This window comes from Lepisma saccharinum, chromosome 14, assembly GCF_977018435.1.
Source record: "Lepisma saccharinum chromosome 14, izLepSacc3.1, whole genome shotgun sequence".
Lineage (NCBI taxonomy): Eukaryota > Metazoa > Arthropoda > Insecta > Zygentoma > Lepismatidae > Lepisma > Lepisma saccharinum.
Window position 1 is genome coordinate 77838303 of NC_139242.1, and position 25157 is coordinate 77863459.

Here is a 25157-nt window from a genome sequence, read left to right on the forward strand (position 1 = left end):
TGTTTGTTCTTAAAAAGAAAGCAAGCATTGTTGAATACTTGCTGTGGTTTCAGTTTGCAAATCGCAGTGAGATAAAATAGATATACAGTGGAACCTCGATTTTATAACACCATTAAGCCTTTTTTTCCATGATTATGAAAAACTAAGTATGCTGACCAAGGCAGTAATTTATTTTATTAAAAACACAAACTAAACGTAACATTTCAACCTTCTAGCAAGGTCTTCATCAGACTCTGTATCAAGTACAAGACTTTTGTAAAAAATACTTAAAATCAGGAGAAAATGTAATATCGAGGAAAATTTTACAACATTTTTGCTCAGTTGGGACCATCAACATTCAATGTATACTGCAGGAAAATGTGAAATCGGGGTTCCACTGTACTGGTATTCTGCACCCATAGTCACTTCACTCATAAGACTTCATCTTTCTTTGGCATTACTGAACTTGTAGTATAGCATTAGCCTTCTCAACAATGCAGGTCTATTCCTTTCTGTCTTCACCTTTTGTCTCCATCTTTGTGACCTCCATCTTAATTACCCTGCAGTCATTCATTCTAATCACATGCCCAGCTCAATCTCCTTGCCTTCATGTTTGCTATTTAGAAGTTTTTTATTCATGGGCCTGTGGCTGCTCTACCACTATAATATCAGGTGATTTATATACCATATTTGCTGGCATTTTTTGTACAAATTTTTGAGGAAAAAGCTTCATCACTGAATATTATAATTAATTTACAGTATTTCAAATATAAAGTAACATTTAGGTTTACTTTCAACAAGTCACTTACCTAATGTAACTAGGAAAGAATATATTTTAATCTTCTTTGTCAAAACCCAGACATTTGTCTCCAGAGCTGAAGGGAGAGTCACTAGAAACATCAGAATCTGAGTCATCATCCAACAAATTGTTCTCTGTACCATCCAGTGCATTATTAATGCCACTCTTCTTAAATGATTTGAGAAGATTTTAGTTTTCACAGAATCCCATGAGAAAATTTCCAGAAATGAAGGTAATGATAAAAAATTCAGTATCGGCACATAAGATGCACCCTGTTTTTCAGGCCTATTTTTAAAGAAAAAGAAAGTGCAACGATGATATGCAGAGTTTTTAATTAAATGCAGGGGGTAAATATTAAATAAGGGAAAATGTTAGATTAAAAACTTACTGTAATTGAAAGACAAAGTTTTCACCAACCAATAATTGGTTACTTCTTTGTATAAATTTTAAAGGAAACACACACCTTCTTCTCCCATAAAATATAACAAACATTAAATCAAGTCGCTATCAAAAATTAATTACACAACATTGTAATTCTTTGTAATTAGTTAATTACATACACATGTGCATTGTTCATCCGTAGACCTTCAACTTCGCTTAAAGTTTATATCTTATAAAAAAATTTGGACAAATACATTAATTTCATGTTAGCTCTAATATGGAACTCTGGTAAATCGATTAGTTTCAGAAATATAATGGGTCCGAGTGAGTTGACTTCTGGAGGAAAATCATCTTTAAATTTAGAGCTGCCATTTACAGTTGTGTGGACACAAGACATACAGGTGGAAGTAACTAGGTGCAAGTAATAGTTTTTAGCTAGTTTAACTAGCTACTTCTAAAAGTAAGTAGCTAAGTAAGTTACTTTCTTTTTTTGCAATAGGAGTAATGTTATCAATTGTTACTTTGCGATACTTAAATTGTTAACTTGAAAATCTGTAATATATAATTTAGTAATATTATTTCCAACTGTTCCTCAAGTGAAAAGATTTTTGTGAAATTGCCTAAGGCAAGGAAGCCAGTCTTTGTTGTATGCCAACTTTAAAATATCCATGCTTTATTGCAGTTTGTCATTTGTAATTGTGTGTGAAAACTTGAATGTTTTGGTGGATTTCTGCATTCATTTGGCAGTCAAGCTAGAAAGGAGTCATTGTTCAGGTAGTGAGCTTGTTGAGCTTGAAATGACAGAGAACAAAGCAGGTGCAAGTGGAATTGATGCCACCACATGAAGTAGGATTTGGGGGTGAAAAGTGCATCGAAATGCTAGCTGCCAAGCCAGGGTGAAATCGTATTGTGGCCGGCATACAAATGACTTTTCGAATTAAAATCACTCAAGCAAAGCCTGACTCCTTGTTCCAGTTGTGATAATATAAAAAATGAAGACTTGTATTATGTACCAGAAACACTTACATGTGTAATTCTTCATGTATTTCTTTTATTACAATTAATGACCATTGATTGTGTGTGTAGTAATTTTTTACAAGAACATTTTCTGCAGAAAATAACCGTAGAAGTAACTTAGTTACTTCTCACGTACCAGTAACTGAGTTAATCTTTGAAGCAAGTAACTACAACTCCCTTACTTTTAAAAAGTAACTTTCCAAACACTGAACTGGACTCAATCATATTTGGAAGGGACCTGTGTCGTCAGTTACTATTCTTGTTCTTCATGAAGATCTCTGCACTAGAAGCAGAAACAATTAAATTGCGGAACTCAATAATAATAATAATAATAAAATAAGCAGCAGCAGTTAAGTTGCAGAAGACTCAATAATAATAATAATAATAATAATAATAATAATAATAAAAATATAAGATCCATGAATCTGTAAGCTTCCCCGGATTTTGATTTCATTACCTATTCATTGTGTGCATTATACTGTATTCTAAAATTGCTCGACTAAAGATTCGGAGTGTGTGTAATTTGATTGATTGATTGATTGATTTGGTGTTTTAAGTCCACTTTATGCACAGTAAGACTAATCGGGACTGGACCTAAAGTTTAACCACTTGCCTGATTAACCAGAGTTAACGCTCAAATTGTTTTTGCTTTACATATTATTTACCAGAGTTATCTCGTTAAAATCGTACAACTACAGTGCACTTTTCTGTCTACCCGGACAGTCTCGTTTTAGCTTTAATAGGTGTTAATTCCCATTTTGGCCACTAGTTGGAAGGTGTAGATAGCTTGTCGAGGTACTGCTGCCATCTACAGGATTCCTGTGACACTGCGTAGTTGTCGCCTTTCCAGTGATGCGAGAGGAAAGAAGATTCGTCGCGAGTCAAGATACTATTGCCCACATTGCGATGTTGCACTCTGTGTTAGCCCATGCTTTCGGGTTTATCACACTGTGGGTAACATTTGATGTGAGACAGTATGTGTGATAGTGTGTAAACTTGGACAGCATTAAAATGTGAAGACATTTTATTTTCGACAGTTTATATGCGATTTTCAAACATTTGTAGTACTTTCCTTGTATGTACGAGTTAACTCGGGTTAATAATTATGGAGGATTTTTGAATAGTTTTGTGACCTTATTTGACCCCAAAAATAGAATTTCGTTACTGTTCCTTAATTGCCGATATTGGTACATTACAAACACAGAATAAAAAAAAATGTAAAATATGGACCATTTTTGGGAAAATAATGTGTCAGGCAAGTGGTATCCGAACCACTATGTGCCTCCACCCGGGGGAGTGTGTGTGTAATTTTACATGAACAAGTTCCAATGGATTTTACGAGGGACAGAAGAAATTATCTACTCAGCATGATCATCCATCAACAATATTGTTACCCTTTTATCTGTAAATTAGTCAATTTTAGCAATGCGCTATTTCCATTAGCAACATGGATGAGATTTTTTATTACTGCCAATAGAGAATTAATCAGATATAAAATGATGATAAAAGGATAAATATCTCACGAATAGAGGACAGATTAGGAGGCTCTATAATATCAGATCTATGCAAATTCACATGTAAACATGTAAAAAACTTTACAAAATAGAGAACACAGTATGAGATGACTCCATTTTTTGGTACAAATCTATACATTTCTGTAAATTTTAATTAATTGCTGTTCTAGTGCCACATATAAGGCTTTCTACTTCACTGGAAGATACTTGAAGGTAGTAAGTTCATTATGGCAGAGCGTTACTCCCTGTAGCATTGGATTGCTCCTATCCAAGACATTGGTGACGTCCATGTTGTACAGTGGGTTCCATGAGTATTACTGTGCAAATTGTCCATGACTATTTTCATTAATTTTTCTCTTACATCCTGTGTGCTTTTAAGCGATGGATTTTTACGTATGCTGGTGCAGAAGTTGTCAACAGCTTGTTTTGAGTTTTCCTTTAATTCTTGAAGCTCTTATTGGGTCAAATAAAGTGCACGAACATGGTGATGGACAATTTGTGTGGTAGTACTTATGGATACCACTGTACATGTTGCTGGAATTCTGCAATCTACAGAAAGCCAAAGTGGTGGGGAAAAAATGGAAGAAAAAATAGGCAATATAAAAATTCATTTTCAGGCTGAAAACTAATTGAAAACATAAAGGCCTATGCTAAGCAATAAAAGAGGCCACACCCTACTCATGAAGAAAATCAATGACTTGCTAATGTACGATTCTAATTGGTTTTGATTAGAAAAAGTAATTATCTATTTAGATTTTTATTACATAGTCTTCATATTCATGAAAACCACAACAAAATGTCACAATTGTACACTCAATTTATAGAAATATTAAACTTATTATTTATTTACTGAGCCAATATGCTGTTACAAAATAACAGTTTCTGTTTCTATTAAATAGGCTATGGCATCCACAATTTCCATATTAATTTGTAAAGATGATATGCACTGTATTAAAGCTATACATTAAATGCACTGAAAATGCACACTCCTACAAAAAATAACATGAAAGAATTAGAACACTTTTTACAAACGTACAAAATGAAAGACAATTTTCCTTGCTACAAAGGACACAAAATATATCTGTATAAATATTTATACAAAACAATTCTTGCATATATTACCTATGCAAATTCACATGTAAAAAACTCTGTACAAAATAGAGAGCACGGTATAAGAAGACTACATTTTTTTGGTACAAATTCCTGTTAAGAAATCCATAATGGACGGATCTGTGCAATACGGAAAGAAGAAAGGAGAACCTACTTTAACAGGAAGTCTCTGCGCTGCTGTTCCAGAAGGGCTTCCAGATGGCAGCACCTCTGTAGAGCAGATTCATGTTGAGCTTTCAGATGGTTGACTGTTTCGTCTTTCTTTAGCAACGTCAGTTTGATCCTGAAATTATACAAATCAGAAAGCTTTTTTGATCCAATACCTGCTGACAAATATTTACTGAAGAAACGAAACAATCAGTTTCTTAATGTTTGTGATCTATGACCACAAATAAATAAATTAGGATATTCTCTCATTTAAATGGTGCACCTTTGTTTATACAACAGTCAGTGCACCATGTGAACGAACGATGAAAGTCAGGATTTTCCTTTTATTCTTTTAACCTGCTCTTCCTTTTCACCAATTTCACTTACGTTTTAAGAATGAATGAATTAATTAATTAAATTTGTTGGGTGGGTCGGCACATTAGGCCATTTTGCCTTCAATGTACGAGGCGTATTCGGAAAGTAAGTACCGAAAGTGTGTAAAAATTAAGTAAAATAGTTTTGTACCTTTTTTATTTGCATTGCATTCTACAGATCTTAAACTACTTTTCTACATTGTTTCAACCATTTTTCAAGCATTTGTCATAGCTTGGAACTAGTTTTTGTATCCCAGTCATATAGTCATAGAATGTTCCCGCCTGTGATGAAAGCCAGCCATGCACTCCTGCTACGACATCATCCTCCTCTTCGAAACGCTGACCTCAATTTTCGATTCCAGGCGATCTGTCACGATTTCGTAGAGGACTGTTTTCTTGAAATTTGTGGAAAATCCATGGAAAGCGACGATATTGTGAAGCGTCTGTTTTCACAAATTTCCACGTCGACCGCACGCACCAAATCCTCGGTCACAACAGATGGCCGACCGCTCCTTGGCTCATCGTGAACTGTCTCATGACCTTCTTTAAACATAAAAAATAAAGACCTCTCACAGTTGACGGTTGCTGTCTACCGGTTTCACGTTTCTTGCATTGAGAAAACGAATCACAGACCGGACTTCACAGTCGGCGGGCCGATTGATTTACTTGAACATTTCAAACCTTCATAAACCTACGAATAAAAAACATGACCTGCTCCCACGACTGCCTGTGGCTTACTAACGGATGAAGGACGTCAGCGAGAACTCACACGGTCGCAACTGCAGCACTACATCGGCAATATTTGCAAACGGTACTTACTTTACGAATACATCTTGTATATGCCAAGCAAGACATGGATGTAGTTTATTTAGGCTTTTCCAAAGCCTTTGACTATCTCTCATACACAACTCATCCACAAATTATCAAATAGATTCAATATTCACAGACCTCTTCTCAAACTACTTTCATCTTACTTGCACAATAGAAAGCAAAAGGTAATTATACCTGGTTGCGCTTCATTGTGGCTTCCGGTGTGCCCCAAGGAAGTTCTCTGGGGCTCCTGTATTTCTCTCTCTTCATGGATGATATTCACGAATATATTTCTTCCGAATGTTCAATATTATTGTATGCTGACGACTGCAAATTATTTAGAAACTTTACCTCAGTTCAAGACACATGTTATATCCAAGACAATCTCAAACACATTGAACGCGGGTGTCAAGACTGGAATCGCAAATTAAATCCAGAAAAATCTGTTGTCGCAAGGTTTACCCTAAAATCAAATAGTACAGCGCCATCCTACAAATTATGGAACCACATTATTCCATTTGTACCACAGCACAAGGATCTTGGTGTCATTTTTGATAGCAAACCGACTTTCAATCACCACATAGACTACATAATTTCGAAAGCGATGAAAACACTTTAAAAATTTACAGATTTACAGACATAACACACGTTTCTGCCCTCAAAACCTACTTTACAATGTGTGTTGTTCCTATTTCTGAATATGGTTCCTGTATTTGGTCAATGGCATGTGAAGGCAATATAAATAAAACAAAGTAATACATTTCTTGGTCAGAACAGTCAAACACAAATGCCCAACCAACCCTTGCAAACTTTTCCAAACACAAAATTCTATCTCCACTACAAATTAATGACCTTTCCCTTTGCCGTCAACTCTCAGATTTAACATTTCTTTTCAGAATCATGAATGGACAACTTCTCACCAGCCAAGCCTTGCCACTTCTTAATATCAGAATCCCACATACAAACCGCAAATTCAACTTATTTTACATTAAATCTTCAAGACTATCTTTAGTACAAAGATCACTTCTCTACAGGCTACAAACCATTTACAACTCATTAAAAGATGCTCCGGGCTTCCATGTATCAAAACAGACTTACAGAACAGCATGCATCAAGCAGCTGAAGAGTAAATAATGTTGGTTTTGCCCTAGTTGTTATTCTTGTTGTATATTTATATGCATGTGCTTGTGTCCATCTTATTATTTTGTTTATTTATTTTCTGGTTGATATCCTGATGTAAAATGGATTTTTCTGTATTCTGAATTTTCCAAATAAAAAAATATGGAGAAATACATCCTTACCTAAAATTCTTACTGAAAATGAAAAAACAAGATGTGGTGTGAAAATGGGAAAGCTAAAAGGGCAAGGGGGGTAAAGGGACCTGCACAAGACAAACACAATATATTAAAAAATAAGAATTTTCTAAAAGTGTCCTCACAGACAGTGGAAGAAACCAGCTCTTCGCAAAAAGCTAAAAACTTTGGATAGAAAACTGTTGTGTTTGGAAGATTAAAACAGGAATGTGTAGGAAATCAAAATCTGCACATTCAAGAATATGCCGAATACGAGGGTGGTTTGAAAAGTTCTCGGAATCACCACCAGATGTCAGTGCTAGGACAACGAGGTTCCCGCATAGTAATAGGCCATCCTTTATTAATAAACACGTGTCACATCAGTGTTCTGGGTAGAGATCTGTGGTGCGGACGTCACTTTGTAGTTGTTCCCGTGCAGTGCTTTGTGAAGATGGAAAAAATCGAGATTCGAGCGGTGATTAAGTACTTCGTAAAGAAAGGTATGAAAGCAAAGGAAATTCATGCCGATTTTCTGAACACACTGGGGGACTCTGCTCCTTCATATTCAACTGTTACAAAGTGGACAAACGAGTTTAAATTTGGTCGGGACAGCTTAGAAGATGATCCACGTAGTGGTCGCCCAAAATGTGCTACTACCCCAGAAATTATTGAAAAAGTGCATAAATTGGACATGGAGGATCGCCGACTGAAAGTGCGTGAAATTGCTGAAGCTATAGGAATGTCATCCGAACGGGCGTATCACATTTTAACAGTTGAATTGGATATGAGAAAATTATCTGCAAGATGGGTGCCGCGACTTTTAACACAGGACCAAAAACGCATCAGAGTGGACATTTCCGAACAATGTTTGACTTGTTTTAAGAGAAACCAAACAGATTTTTTGCGCCGCTTTGTGACGACAGATGAAACAAGGGTCCACTACTATACCCCAGAGACAAAACAACAGTCAAAGCAGTGGAAACATGTTGATTCACCACCACCAAAGAAAGCAAAGGCAATACGGTCGGCCGGAAAGGTAATGGCATCAGTGTTTTGGGATGCGAAAGGGATTCTGTTGATCGATTATCTTCCCACTGGTGAAACAATTACGGGACAATACTACGCTAATCTCCTCGACCAACTAAAGCATAAGATACGGGAAAAGAGGCCAGGTTTGGCAAGAAAGAAAATCATCTTGCATCAGGACAATGCGCGCCCTCACACAAGTGTCGTTGCCATGGCAAAAATTCATGAACTTGGTTACGAATTGTTGCCACATCCACCTTATTCGCCTGATTCGGCTCCCTCAGAGTTCCATCTTTTCCCCAAACTCAAAAGTTTCCTCGGTGGACGGAGATTCTCTTCAAAGGAAGCACTAATAGCCGAAGTTGACATGTATTTCACAGGCCTGGAGGAATCTAATTTTCGAGATGGGATCAAGGCATTGGAACATCGCTGGACCAAGTGCATTAGTGTACAGGGAGACTACATTGAAAAATAAAAAAAAATCACTGTTGTAAGTCGTTTCTTTCTACTCCATTCCGAGAACTTTTCAAACCACCCTCGTACTTAAAACTGTTTTAAGACTGTGCTTGGGAAGTTCATGAAACAGGACAGTGCATGAACAACCAAAATGTTAATTGAAAAACAGAACAAGTACTCTGATTTTTACAACATACTGTATAAGATACAATGGTAATGCTGACCTTTACAAATAATGTATTTTATGATAACTTTGGACAATATACAACAATCTATTTGTCACCGGTCGCATCTACCTTTTTCTCCATATACTGTACACTTTACGTTGCCAAAATTATTTCCCCCTCAATTGGAAACTACGGCAAATATGATGCAGAAATGTTCCTTATACTAAACTATCTTTCACTATGTTCATGGCATGGTACGATGCTTTTTTTTACCATTAGGAAATGTAGTTCACATTCTGCTAAGACTCCTTACAAGGAATTGTGAGCAGATCTATTATTTCAATTTCAGAATATTGCCATGATTCACCGAAACATTTTTGAAAGAGTAAAATCTTATAAAGGTCCACTTATCTGAATTACTATAAATAATTACCTTCTGTGAACCTCATCCAGTTCTTTGTCCTTCTCCTTCCTTATGTTGGTTATTTCTTCTTCCTTTTGCTGTAATTCCACTTTGTGCCTTGCCTTCAGTTCACACATTTCTTGCCTTGATTTCTGACTCTCATCTTCTAACTTGGATATTTGCCCAACAAACTCATTCCGCACCACATTTTTTACATTTGCACGCTCTTCTGATAATCGGTCTGAAATCTGAATATTTAAAAAAAAAAATGTTTTTCTTACAATATACACACACGTTTGTACATCCAAACTTATCAAATAACAATTAGTGTACTACAAATTATTAATCTCATTATATAACAAGCTTTTTCTTTCTATTTAAAATGTTTCCAAATATTTTTAAATGATGACAATCCACCCAGTGTCGAATGACATGGGTACCTGGGGGGTAAAGGCAGTCACGACCAGATCAAGAAAGTTGGGGCTTTACCCCCATGCCCCCTATATGCCTTCATGGTGTGGTGCTAAGCACAGGGAAGTACTTTACCCCTTTTTTTAAAAATATAGATATGATGATGACAATCCATAACTTAAACTTTTAGGGTTTGACCAGTTCCCGATATTAATGCTTGCTTTAAAATATTCACAATTTCATGTAAGATAATTACTTTATCACAAAATCCATTTCTCCCCACAGTGCTGCTGCCAAATAATGAAAAGTATGCTTGTTCCATAATTTCCAGGATATTTTGACTCCACTAAAGCATTGTACAGCAGGGTCTCCACGATGGCGTAGTGGGATTCGTGAATAAATGTCAACACCACTCACACAAAATGTATGCATACTTAGAAAGGAAAAGGCTGGAATGACTAATATAATAATGTGAATGTAATTACAATATTTAGGGTGAAATTACAATTTTCCCATATTTAAGTTTCTCACTTTGATCCTGTAAAAATTATCAAAACAAGCTTTCACTGTACATAATTAACATTAGAATTATCTTCTATAAATAAATAAATAATAATAGGAGAACTATATGAGATTAGACATCTTTAATGGTTATAAAATCTGGTTATTTATACAAAAATTTAATGATTGAAAATAACTTGCTTAGAAAATTGTTTAGTTGTTTATGTTTATTCTGCCCAATGAATTCCTTCTCTTTACCTTTCGAAATATATCTTGCAAAAATATTTTAAAGTTTGATCAGTCACATTCCGCTTATCGCACATTTTTCAATTCACTTAAGAATGAGATCCACTGATTAGCATTGCTTGTTGACCCAAGAAAGTTCAATTCTGTTTGCTGTAGTTCTGATATCCTCGACAATAACAGAAAACAATCCAATGCTATGAGGTGGAGAGATTAGTTCTGCTTGCGAGGGTGGAAGTGTTCAAACGTAAGTATACCCTTGTGTACACCATTACGTACTGATTCTGTGGATAAATATGAAACAAGCCCAGGTGCATTGGGTGGTCATATTTCGATCTTCTCACTGAAGTTCCGAGTTCCGGCCTGTTCATGGGTATTCTTTGTGACTGCTCCTTCATCAGTTTCATCCAATCATCAATCGTTCTCATTGTTTCAGTTAGCAAAAAGTGGCACAAAAGCAATTCTTGATTGATTAATGTATTTGGTTTATTTTACTTCGCTTTTCTGCCACTTTTGGTTATTCACGAAGATGAGGATGAGTGATGATATGATTAAATTGATGAATAAGCAGGCAGTCACAAAGAATGCCGATGCCCAGGTTGGGATTCAAACGCAGAACCCTTAAGACGGTAGGAAGCAGTGAAACGATATGAGCAACAATAAGATTTGGCGCACACAGGAGATTTACTATGTGGAAATTTCAGCGAAAAATGCAGGCTCAACCAGGACTCAAACATGGGTCCCGGGCATACCATGCCATTGCTCTACCAACTGACAGATTAAACAGAAAAAGCAAAAAATCAGGCAAAGTCAGGCCTGTCTTGGTAGCTCAATTGGTAGAGCAAAGGCATAGTATGCAGTCACCCAGATTGAGCCTGCATTTTTCGCCAAAATGTATACATCACATACATGCACTTGTTTATGCGTAATCTTAGTGTAGATAATTTTTAACAATCCTGAGTAAAATTCTGTGCATCAGTAATTCCAGAAAGCGATGATTTTCTGATTAGCAAACAACCTGAATTAATGATGCAGTAAACATGGTTTTAATATTGTGTACGTGAATGCAGTGAGCGTTCAAAATTAATCGGGGAAAAACTATCCAATTTGCAATGCAGAAACACGAAATTTTACGTACACAACCTGAATGAAGTTCAAAATGACAATGGTTATTTCTCTGATCATGTATATTACCTTTCTCACTTCTTGCAACTCCTTTTCAAGTTGCCTGACTGTTGCTTTCAAGTTGATCACTTCATCTTCTTTTTCCAGAAGCTTCCTCTTCACTTCATTGTACTTTGCCTTCACTGCTTCCTCCGATGCCTCCACGTCCTTCAGCTCTGACTCATACTTCTCCTTCAGTCTCCTGGAAGTACAAACAATATAATCTCGTAGGCAAATTTACAGCAAAATTGATGTAACAGGAATTTAAATTGAAACAACTAACACATTACCTTATTGACAGAGATGACTTAAGCAATACTGAAAAGTGACAAAACCTATTCATCAATCAGTACGGCCACATATTTTTGGTGAATAAAATATCAATATTTCGGTACAAAAACTGGGCACATTTTGGAATCAAAAGCAGTACATAAAATGGCATTTTGGTGTTAAAATGAAGAATAAAACCCTAAAGTCGAGCTGTTGTTTTAAGTCCTTTTTATGTACAGATAGGCTAATCAGGACTGGATCTACAGTTTAAAGTGGGATCCAAACCACTGTGTGTCTCCACCTGGTGTTGAACCTGGGACCCCTTGATAACAAGGTTACAATGTTACCACTATGCAATCAGGCAGGCCCTAAAACCCTAAATTTGATTTAAAAACACTTATTACACAAAATAAACATTTTCTTTCTAATACCATATTTATATAGTTATCAGAGTATTTAAATTTATTCCTGTGTAAAGGAGTCCACTTTTTGTTTCTCAAATATTTACAGCAGAATTAATAAATTTTCCAAAATGTGCATACCTCGCAGGATAATTCAGACTTCAGAAAGTGTTGCATCGGTAAATAAACTCCAAATTTAGTTTATTTCGCATTTTGCAGTTCATTTCACATCATCTTCTGACAAAACACCTTTCAGAAACATGAAAAATTTTACATATTTGATGTGTTTTTGTCAAAAACGAAATATGCAAGCCTCTACTTTTCTACCACATCTCACAAATTTGACTTGTACGAGCGCCATTTTTCTTGTAGTGGCAACACTGTTGGTATACGCTTGTCAGTTGTCACTCGGACGAAAGACGACCGGGTCTTGTTTAGTCTTGTTCTATGGATCATGTGTAGGTGTTTGGTGCTGAATAGTACTGTTGTGTGGTAGTTAGACGATGTTAAAGTGAAGTGTGGGTATAATACCGCCCTGAACAATGTTCACACGTGAAGAACAGCGAATTTTCATCAAATTTCAGGTTGCACATGGAAGAAACGCACGGCAAATTCACAAGGGCTTACACGAGGCATGTGGGGACCACACTTTACCGTACCGTACCGTTGCCACATGAGCCAAGGCAATTGAAAGTGGTCGTGAATCAGCCATGATGGTGGCAGGCATCCTCACACGGCAACAGATCCATACACAGATGTCATACAGCACAAGTGGTGCAGAACGTACTCCAACAATGGGTTTGGGAGGTGTTGGAGCACCCACCTTATTCTCCTGACATGAGTCCCTGCAAGTTTGATTTGTTTCCTAAGATGAAGGAACTGCCGAGGGGGAAATCCTTTCCAGACATCCCGAGCATCATTTTGGCCACAGGACGGTCTCTGCGCACACTGGCACAAACGGGAGCTATCAATGGCATCCAAAGACTGCTAGATGTTTGGCAACGTGTTCACGCAGAAGCAGGACATTACCTTGCAGGATTGTAAATGATCTTCTTTCATGTCTTTCTCATACAAGTTGCCACTACAAGAAAAATGGCCCTCGTATATGATGTTAAATGCACTGGCAATACATTTTTTCTCTGTTTATTTATTAACACTGCGATTTATAATTAGTTTTATATTGAGGTACATTCTTTAACATAATGACTTGCGACCAATTACTCAAGTAATTCCAGATTCTACTGAAAAAATGTTTGGCATCCCTGGTTTAAGCCATTCTTCACGCTGGTTAGAAAATTTCCATTTACTCTAATAAAACCTTGACACACTTATGCTTAACATAACATAGCAATTATTTACCGAAGTCTGTTCTCCGAGGCTTTCTCATGCTCCTGCCTGGCCTGTGTCGCTTCAGCCTCCAACCGGTCAATCACCATTTCTATCTCCCTGTCCCTCTCTCTCTTTTGCTGCTCCCGCAGATCCTGCTCCTTCTCCTGCAGCTCCTGCCGCAGCTTCTTCCTGCAGCCGTTCATCCACGCTTCTTTCTCTGCTTCCAGTCTCTCTGTCAGCTCCTTCGTTTCATTCTGAAATGAAAGGTGCACTCAAACTCTCATCTGGAGAAAAGCCCACCTAAGGCAGGAAACCCAGTATTTAATATGGCTCAGCTTGGCACAGCAAATGAGCAAAACTGCGTAAATGCTTCTCCAAGAATTAAAACCAGTCCTGGATGTTCATTCCGAATAACTAGTACCACTTACACCACAGGATTACAGATTATTTTGTTTACTGTACACATTCTTGTTGTGTTGTGCGAGACAACAAGTAGGAGAAATAACGGCATCTTTTTATACAAGCCCTCAGGGATCTTTCAGACTGAAGCAACAAGCGACAGTCAACAAAGGACATGTGACAAGCAACATGAGGTTTTACACAGAAGGCACAAGCAACATGGGCCCCTTCAGTCTAAAACAAAACATTCACTGAACATGTACAAACAACAGACTGAGGCAACGTGATACATTCTGTTGAGAATATGGCATCATGCAAGCGACACATGCAGCTTGTTGTGTTGATTTGGTTTGAAATGTTGCATTGATTACTGACAGTTCGCTTCGAAGTGGCATGTGCCACTTGTCACATGATGCTTCGGTCTGAAAGCTTCCTAAGAGAGTACCCATTCCTATATGATGCTTTATGGTCATGTTATAAATTTTTCTGGATTTACAGTTTTGCCATGTTTTCAGTTTTTACACCTTGGTGCCCTGAAGTTGGATCAGTGGGCAAGTACGTTCAATTCCAAATTTCGAGCTCACTTCTGATATTCCCACATTCAAGTCCTGGTCTGGGCACGAATGTACTTTGTGGGTGCACTTTTATCAATTTCATCTATCACTCAATCTTATCATCATGATTAGCCAAAAGTGGCAGAAAAGCAATGTAAATAAATAACAAATACAAATAAATAAAATTAGAAATGCAAGAGTAAATCACAAAGGAAAGTCAATTTTGAAATTACAAGTAACCTAAATGTAGGGAAGATGATAAAACCTTTGATCAATAAATACGGTGAAAGATTGAATGATTGATTTCATGATTTATTTGCAAGAAAGGCGGTACATGTGTGCAGGAATACAGCTTATTGTCTTTAAAATAATCGCCTCCAACTTCTGAGAATGTGTGTAGAGGTCTCGCATACTTTGGGTGAAGGCAGCCTGTGGGATGCGGTTGAGTTGTGTTCACATGTTGGATGTCAGCAATGTCCGAAAACCGTTGTTGTTTTAAGTGTTTCTTCAAGCGAGGGAAAAGGAAATAATAGGCAGGGGCCAGATCTGGTGATTAAGGGGGTGATTGAGTACAACAACCCCCTTACGTGCCAGGAACTGCTGCACGGTTATGGTGGCATGGGGACATGCATTATCGTGCAGCAGATACCAGGATCATTTGCGTTTGAAGCAGAATTTCACGTTCCTACGTTGCTCCATTTCACCCATAACAGCGTCGCTGCACTCCACCTTACTTCCACAATGCGTACACACAAACTGCACGTCTGGACAACCACACGATGACTGACAGACCTAAGGGTTCACTGAACTGACCGTCAATCAGTAGTACCAAGTACACCGCATGCCAGCAATTCATTCACCGTATTTCTTGATCAAAGGTTGTACAATGCTACATGTTTATAAATGGCTCTGAAGTAGTTTGACTGTGCACCACGTAGAGCCAGCAGTTGGCAATGTGGCAGTCATGAGGACAGAAACATGGATGCCCCATTGCAGGACTCCACCATTGAAAAACCATGTACCGTAATGCACGTTCTTTGTGCAAAGAGAAACCTGTGGAAATTCACCATCACATCACATCAGTTCAGAACCAAGGTCCATCTGGTAGCCCATGACCATCATGCACACAAGCCCAGAACAACCAGGGTGGATGAAAAAATTGACAGACAACAGTGTCCAAAATGGTTGCACAAGTGAATATCATGTATGGATCCGTATTTTTCACAGTGCTGACTGTAGGCACTGTAATGTTTGCACACAGTGGGTTCCACAGCTGCACAAGCAACAGCATGTAGAGGTTGCGACTCGTGTTTCCTCATACTGTACCTCCTGTTAAGAAGACGTCATTGTAACTCGGCTGCGGATTAGACACAGCCATCTCACCCATGGTCACTTGCTGCCAGGGCTGGATGGACACTCCAATGTACTGCCTCTGTAGTGTTATTTTAAGTGTTCAGCATATTCTTATTGAATGTGTTCATTTTACTTTCCTCGGACAGACTTTTAATGTTCCCAACTGTTCGTCATCCTTGGGAGATGACGACAGTGGTTTAACTAATGTTTTTAGTATTTTGAGAAGAGAAGGTCGGTTCCAAAGTTTCTGAAGACGTTTTCAGTGTATCCTTACCTTTTTAATGTGTTGTGCTTGTTCTGTGCAGGTCACTTTAGAACCTTACCATTTTACCCATCCTCAAGAACTTTTTACACCCATTTTTTAATTCCTAGGTAAGGATTTTAGATAAGGGGATATTTCTCCACATACACTGAAGAATGCCAAATGGGCCATATGTGTCAATGTACCAAAAAATTTGAATTCATTCATTCATTCAGTTCCTGAGACATTATGAAGAGAATCATAGTGTCTTCACGAGAATTGCCACTGAGACATGAGACATGGGTCCATCACTACGAACTTGGGAGCACAATACAAATCATGGAGTGGAAAAATGAATACATGAAGAACTGTAGTCCTGGTTTCAGGAGCAGATGAAAAACTTCTTGTCTAAAGAAATGCTGAAGCTGGAGGATGGATATAAGTGCATTGTCTTGAATGGGGACCAGAATAGTGATATGTTTATTTGCTCGTAGTTACTTGTATTAAAAATATTTTTTAAAAAATTGCCTTTACTATTTGATTCACTAGTACAAATGCGAATACTTGGTGTCCTGAAAAGCATAAAATCGAGATTGCACTGTATATACTGTCCTCCTCCGTGGCCGTGCAGTCTAAGGCACCTTGCTTTGGATGGCGGCTGCGGGACGGCATAGGTTCGATCCCGGGTTCAGTCTCCAGAAATTTTCAGCCTGTGTATAGAGCCGCTGGCAACCCACCATCGTGAGGAAATTGGGGAGCTCCGAGTGTGAGCATAATCCGATCGCGACGTCCTACAACGGCTGGGGATTGGTTGGGCCGACCACCTGTCCCTTAATTTGGCTGCAGATCTCCACACCTCCCTGGTTGCCCATGTGGGAGGGAGGCTAGCAGTCGGTAGGTAAGCCAGGGCCCAATATTGGGCTGTAGCACTATAGGATTGCTTACTGTATATACTGGTTCAGTAAAATTAGCTGTAAATTTACAGATAAAAATTATGGCATTATCAGTTGTTGATCACTATGAACCCTTAACAATTCATATATGAAATAAAGTATAAATCCACCATGAATACATCACATATGACTCTCCTATTTCCCAAATAAATGGATATTCATAATTGGGAAGAGAAAATTGCAGTAGTATTCAAATACGGAGAAACACACTGCCCACACACTCGTAGACACCAAAATCAAGGAAACACCTGCCATAATGCACTTCCCGCACAAGCTAAACATCGATAGCGGACAGGCACACCACACTTGGATTCCCCTACTACAACAGTTAACACCAGGAAATAGCAGGCGACACGGATGCAGACGTACAGTTAACAACAGCGCACCTAGTGGCATCCGGAAGAAGTACAAACAAAAGACGCATGCCAAGCAACAGTACAGCAAGTTCCAGTGAGGATGGTGGCAGTGGCCACTGAAACTAACAGAACGAAGAAGCAAAAACAGTTTCGCGGATAAAGTGAGTACTAGTTTCTCCGTATTTCAATGGATATTTGCACCCTAACAAAGAAATGTGTCAAAATGTACACAAAAAAAAAATCTCATGCATTAAAAATACACTATTTGTGGTATTGGTCTGTTACATAGGCCTGCTTCATATTAACTACGTAGTATCACACTACCTAAGACTTGATGAATGTAAAAGAGCGTGACAAGCCAAGATTTTCTGAACAAACCTTATTCTTTCGTACAGCAGCTTCTAGATTCTCCTGGAAGTCCATTTTCACCCTTTCCACTTCCTTCTCATACTCTTTGGCCATGGACTTCTTCAGTTCCTCCAGCTCCTCTTTCATTCTTCTCTCTTCTTCAGCTAGCTTATCCCTTTCCTTTCTTATGTCGCTCAGAAGACGTCTTCTCTGTTCTTGATATGCTCTTTCCTCCTCCTCTGTTTGTTTCTCCAGCCTTGAAAAGAAAGACAAGATATGATTGTATGAATGATATGTTTAAGAAACCACCAGAGATTCAATACTTGATGTACTTCTTTATCAATAGGGATTACAGATCAGGTGATTGTAAGTAAAGAAGAGGGGCAGTTTTGAAAGTGTAGAACAGATTATCAGTAGGTTCATGCATATTTTGTTTTTGATGAAAACACAAAATGTGAAACAACACATTGTAATATTATGTTTTAATGTTTTTGAAAGGTGCATTATGCTACCATGTTTTGTCATGAAATAATGCGAAACGAACTGCAAAATGTGAAGTATACTCAAACATGAAATTTAGAGTTTATTTACTGTCGCGACACCATCAGAGGCATGAATTATCCTGTAAGTTAGCAAGTCATGGAAAATTGATTAATCCTGCTGTAAATATTTAAGCAAAAATGTACTCCTTTACACAGGAATAAAGTTAATATTCTGATAACTACATAAATGTGCTATTAGAAGTGAAATGTTAATTTCGTGTAACAAGTATAGTTTTTAAATCAATTTTAGGTTTTTATTCAGCATTTTAACCCTGAAATGCCATTTTATATACCACTTTTGATCCCAAAATATGTCTATTTTTCATATCGAAATCTTGATCTTTTATTCACCATAAATAAGTGGCTGTAATTCAGATCACATTTCTATTCAAAAAGTTACAAAATTTTGAACAAATTCTCAATAAGACTAGAAAAGAACACTCAACAAAACACATTTTACTTTATTTCCTTAAATACTCAATACACTACATTAATTTATACACACAAAACCAGCCCGAGTTACTTGCATTGAGAAGTAAAAAATACTGTGAGGGAAGGCACTCTTTGTAACATAACCACCTCCTGTTCTACCATGATTACAATGCCACACTGCACTGTTACTCAGAAATCGGATGGGGAATGATATCTCACTGCAGAAACGTGATTGACAAAGCCTCCTACCTTGCTCACACCCTACATTCCACCCCTGTTACAATAATACAGCACTGTGAAGTCCACAGATGAATACGAGAGCACTGTTTCACAAATATCGCAGGTTGCCCATTATTATTTAATAATAATAATAATAAAAATTTATGGTCAACAGTAGGGATGTGACGAAGCTGAAAATTTACCGATGCCGATGTACTCACCGATAATTTTTGGAACTGATACCGATGCCGATATTTAACAGATTCCAATACATAATATTATTAAACAGAAATGGGATGTTATTTTCAGCATGACAAAAATAAATTTGCTATGTACATTTCTATTGCATATCATATGTATATACATATATATTCTCAAGAGATGCGAATGTACATTTGCATCTACAAAATGTTATGTGAACCTTTAAGAAGAACATGGATTCTCAAGAGATTAAACATTAGTACACAAGCAGTTCTTTGAAATGCAAAATTAATTCCTGTTCTGCCAGATTCAACTTCAGAAACACGAGATTTGGAAGCACTTCAGGAAGTAACCTACTTCTTCTCTTATCTCAAATCTGTTCAGCAACACTGAAAACTCAATCACTGAATACTGATGCAGCAGGTATGCCCAAGTATTTTCTCAGGACTTGCTTCAGGTTTGAATATTCATTTTTGAATTTCCAATACAACAGCAGATCCTGGTTCAGCAATGTACTGTTTTATTTCCGATTTATAGTTAGGTTGATCCTCTGAATGAGTTTGCAATAATTTTATTACAAAAACTCTACAATAATGACAAATCATAAATCATAACCAAATTTTCAATAAATCTTACAAAACTAGAATATAAAACTTATTAGAAGGTGAAACTCTAGTATAATCTGTACCGGTTTAAATATCGGATTTTTGCTGATTCCGATACCGATGCCGATATGTCAGTTTCGGCCGATTTTCATACATCTGTAATCAGCTTCGGCACATCCCTAGTCAACAGTTAAGGCAACATTTTCTCTGAATCATCTACTTGAAAAAAAAAAGAAGATGGAAAGAAAAAGTCACCTTAGTTGTATAACATTTCAAAGATATTTGAAACTATCAGTGATAACTGCAGCAATATGAGAGCTATAGGCTTCCCCATTTATACAGGGTAAATTAAAAAAGAATGCAACAACTTTACACAGTTGTCATGATGTAACTATTTATAATAAAAAACCAAACAAAACCAAGAAAAACTCTGAAGTTTTATTCCCACTTGGCAGGCTTATGCTGCTTTGCCGCTGCCGCAGAATCACTACTGTAGCAAAATGGCGAGCGACCAGCAGAAGGCATATTGTGTGTTGGAGTTAGCTAAGACTGATTGGAAGCAAAGATGCAAAGACATTTCCCGCATATTTGGGTAGTAATTCAGAAGAGATGGTGGATTACTTTTGATACAAACAATTCGAAGAGACTGGGTCTGTGTGTTGTGGGCTAATTGCGAACACTTCCCTAATTCTGTTCACAGACTCATTGGGTACATGCAGCCACCCATCACTCTTCCTTTTACGCACAGTAGATGTTCTTCAGAGATGGTGAATTACTACCAAAACATGCGAGGAAATGTCTTTGAACCATTGTGATAGATAATATCAGTCTTTGCTAACTCCAACATGCAATACGAGGTGGTATCAAAAAGTTTCGAGACTAGTTCTGTAACACGCCAACAGATGGCAGCGCAAGGCTGCATGCACAGGCACAGGGAGCACCAACCTTCATAAGTCAGTGTGCCAAGAGACATCATCCTGTGTACATCGTGAGCTGTGCAGCTGGTGCTCTTCTGACCACGTGCGTTACCACGTCTGCCATTTCATCATGGACAGCAAGTTAGAACAACGAGTGAAACTGGGCAAATCTGCCACAGAGACGATTGACATGATTCGGCAAGTGTATGGCGATGTTACAATGAGTCGTGCGAGGTGTTTTGAGTGGCACACGTGCTTCAAGAGTGGAAGAACATCACTGGAAGACAACGAACGATCAGGACGACCTTCAACGAGCACAACACCCGAAAATGTCGAAACCATTCGGCAACTTGTGCATGAGGATCATCGGAGAACGATTCCACAACATTGCTGCCATTGTCGGTGTGTCATACGGAACAGTGCAGGCAATCCTCACGTGTGATTTGAACATGCGCCGTGTTGCTGCCAAGTTCATCCCCAGGCTGCAGACCCAGGAGCAGAAGGAGCACCGCGTCCAAGTCTGCCAAGAACTCCGTCAGCGTGCCGTGGATGACCCATCCTTCATGTCGAGGATCATTACTGGTGACGAAACTTGGGTGTACGGGTATGACCCTGAGACAAAGCAACAGTCTTCACAGCGGAAGAGCCCATCATCTACACGACCAAAAAAGGTGAGGTAGGTCCGCAGCTCGACCAAGTGCATGCTCATCGTCTTTTTCAACATTCGCGGCATTGTGCATCACAAATTGATCCCCAGGGGCCAGACCGTCAATAGCGAGTTCTAGTGCCAGGTTTTAAGGCGTCTGAGGGAGGACAGTCGGCAAAAGTGACCTGATCTGTGGCACGCGAAAAACTGGCTGATCGACGACGACAATACACCCTGTCACCGTGCTCTCCTCACATGTGAGTTTCTCACCAGAAACAAGATAATTGCACTTCTGCACCCACCCTACTTGCCAGATTTGGCTCCTGCGGACTTCGCCATCTTCCCGAAGCTGAAGGTCCAGCTCAAAGGCGGAGATCCAGCACGAATCGCAGAAGATGCTTGACACGCTTCGAAAAGAAGACTTCCAGGATGCATTCCAGCAGTGGCAGAAACGTTGGGAGCACTGTATTGCTGTACAAGGTGACTATTTTGAAGGTGATCGTGTGTAAACGTAGATAAATACAGGAAAACCTTGTTAATACGAAGTTCAAGGGACCAAAAAATGTCAACTTCGTATTAAACGACTTCAAGTTATCCAAACTTTTCAAGATGGCGCCTGTTTTCAGGTAAATAAAGTAGAGTTCAAATTACCCCCACAAAGGATGTTTTATACTTGGTGGTAGCTCAGAAAATAAGCTTTATATGTACTATATAATAATATTGTACGTTTTAAAGAAAGTGTAAAAAAGTTATACAAAATGAGAACACTGAGCTTAACGCGGACACAAAGATTCCAAGGAGATGGTTGACACCATTTATCCTGCCTAGTTATACAACCGGTTATGCATGGGATGAATGTTGTGGCAAAAAGTCTTTTAAAAAATGGTATTTTCTTTTAATTGTGCAAAGTCGTTGCTCTTCCACGAAATTCTTACAATTTTAGTTCATAAGAAACCTGTTTGCACGGAGACCTACGGAAAGGAAAACAATCTTGTTTATTGCAAGAAGTGAAACTCGGAAGAATCTTGACAGTAGTCACACAGGCGCAAGCAAGAGACGGGAGATAATCGGACAGAATGAATATTGGATTTTGTGTGTGTTCACTAGAACATTGTCCATTACAGGATTAACTGGTAAGAGAAGATTCTCTTGGGAGAGAACACAACCTTTCCCTAGCACAAAACAAAACAAAACAAAAAAATCTGGGCTGTAAATTTCGTTCTGGTTCGGCTGTCTAAAACACATCGTAAAAAAAATCACGTATTCTTTGCTTCAGTTAACTTCATATTCGCCCCCCTTTTTGCAGGGATCAGTTCAAACTCTTCCTCAACTTGCATTGTAATCCACTCTGAAAAAGTAAACACACAACTTGCGATCTGTTTGCACGTGTATCCTAGGACACATTAAACAGTGCTGCACTCGATAATCACTCTGGTTTGGATCCCACTTTAAACTGTACATTTAGTCCCACTTAGCTCATCAGCATAAAATTATCTAAAAACAAGCTTTACGAAACTTGTGTATTTTCAGATTAATCAACAATTTATTGTAGGTTTCAGGAGTAGCGTAAACACAATGAGGCGGGCTGGAAGTTAGAGCAGCAGGTGGCAGAAGGGAAATCATTGGCATTTTGCAGTTGTCGAAGACGAACTTTTATCAGCAGTGTGAAAAAAAAAATGATCCTTGAATTACCTTTTACCATGCAACAGACAATAATACGGGCAATATTTCCTATCCAGACACCTGCATTCAAACAAGAAAGAGGGACCTGAATTCTGCAATTATCGCATTACCATGCACACCAGTGGCGGATAATGAGCTGTTGTAGGAGAAGGAAGGGGGTCACTTTTCTTTTACTTATGCGGCTTTTGTTAGTTTTGAAGAAGGTATTCAGAACTCTTTGCTTTTTTTTAGATGCCAAAGGAAAGGAGTCCGTGCACGCACACGAGCAAGAAAATTGTGGCCGAAACAATTAGTATTTCGATTTATCTGTACTGAAATACATATAAATCCTATCTTATCGGCTGGGGAATGGGAAGAACTTCGGATTAAAGGGTACTTCGTATTAACCAATATCGTATTAACGAGGTTTTCCTGTAAAGTACTTTCTTGTAAACAGTGGTAGTCTCGAAACTTTTTGATACCACCTCGTATGCCTTCTGCTGGCCACTTGGCAATTTGCTACAGTAGCGATCCTGGTGGAGCAGTGGCAACGCACCATAAGCGTTCCAAGTGGAATTAAAACTTCCAGAGTTTTTCTTTATATATTGATGTTTTGTTTGGCTTTCTATCATAAATAGTTACATCATAATAACTGTGTAAATTTGTTTAATTATTTTTGAATTACCCTATATAATAGCCTCCATCCAAATATTGACAGTTTCTTGTCAGAACACAGTTTCAGACAACTGTTAATGATATATGTGTAACTTTTAATATTTTTTCTGTGCCATCTTGTGTTGTTGTTTTTTTTGTTTTTTTTTCCTTGTTGCTACAGTTTTGGTTTAAATGGTCTTTTAGTATTGTATCTGAAACTTTAAGTAAATAAATAAATAAATACAAAAAATCTGCTATTACTATGCTACAACTGGTCTTTCTGGCCAGATCATCACCTTTGCCTGGACAACTCCCTTTCCCTGGCAAGAGCTTCCTCCCTCTCTGCGAGCAGCTGCTCCCTGAGCTGTTCCATCTGCTGAGCCACCCGCCTGGCTGCCATCAGTTCCATGTCCTCCAGTTCCTGCTTATGCAGAGCCCTGATGTCATTGAGCTCTTGTTGGTGCCTCGTCATCATGCGCTGAAGCTCTGGCTCCAACCCCTTCACAGTCATTTCCTACAAATACAAAGAACATTGTAATGTATCAAATCTTGAAAGTACTGAAACAACCAAATTACGAGGTTTCATAATCCTCCCTTTTGCATCTTTAAGGACAGAAGGGTTACCAGCAGTGAGCGATCCAATTCATTCCCTAGTGAAAAACCTGGTGTGCAATAAAATCTAATGCATTAAAATGCATTTAAAAAAGAATTAAAAAAGTTGCAGCTAGATCTAAACCTAGCATTTTAAGAAGAGTTGTTCAGTCATTTGAAATTAGGTACTACTTAAATAAATAATAGCATTGCGCATAATTTTAAATAAAAATAAATAATAAATGTGATCAAAAATTTTTATCTGAAATAAAAATAAAACAGACTGCTTCTTTTCACAGTTAGGTTGCTATATTACAACAATGTAACATTGACAACATCCACTATATAATTTTATATATATGTTTAAAAAATTGCTAACCATTGTTATAACTGTATCTTTAGTCAAAATAAATGTCTGATAAAGGGAGCGTGTGTTCTTCTGAAACGTCACAACAAAAAACTGTTTTCTTATGCTTGTATACAAGAAAAAAAATACTTAAATAAAATTTAGCATATCGTAGAGTTACAATTGACATCTTGTTTTGTTCAGCATAGATCAAACTACAAGATCGTGTATGCTTTAGTAAAGAAGAAGAAAGTGAATTAGAAAGCTATTTTCTTTAATTGAGAAATGAACTTGGTCCCTGCCTCCTCTCCCCCTCCCCAATTATTACAAATATCAACACTGAT

At 38.0% G+C, this 25157-nt stretch overlaps 1 protein-coding gene across 2 annotated transcripts in view; it reads right to left on the reverse strand.

Annotated features, from left to right (window-relative positions):
- Window positions 1–4485: 4485 nt before the first annotated feature.
- dila (centrosomal protein dilatory) overlaps window positions 4486–25157 on the reverse strand; it is a 229124-nt gene continuing 208452 nt past the window's right edge. For both annotated transcript variants that reach the window (XM_083136028.1, XM_083136026.1), the window contains exons 10-15: window positions 24173–24390; window positions 18029–18254; window positions 13825–14048; window positions 11825–11996; window positions 9506–9723; window positions 4486–5083 (exon numbers count right to left, since the gene is read on the reverse strand). In XM_083136028.1, coding sequence (XP_082992154.1) covers window positions 4951–5083; window positions 9506–9723; window positions 11825–11996; window positions 13825–14048; window positions 18029–18254; window positions 24173–24390 — 1191 coding nt within the window. In that variant the 3' untranslated portion in view covers window positions 4486–4950. The remainder of the gene's footprint in view (window positions 5084–9505; window positions 9724–11824; window positions 11997–13824; window positions 14049–18028; window positions 18255–24172; window positions 24391–25157) is intronic.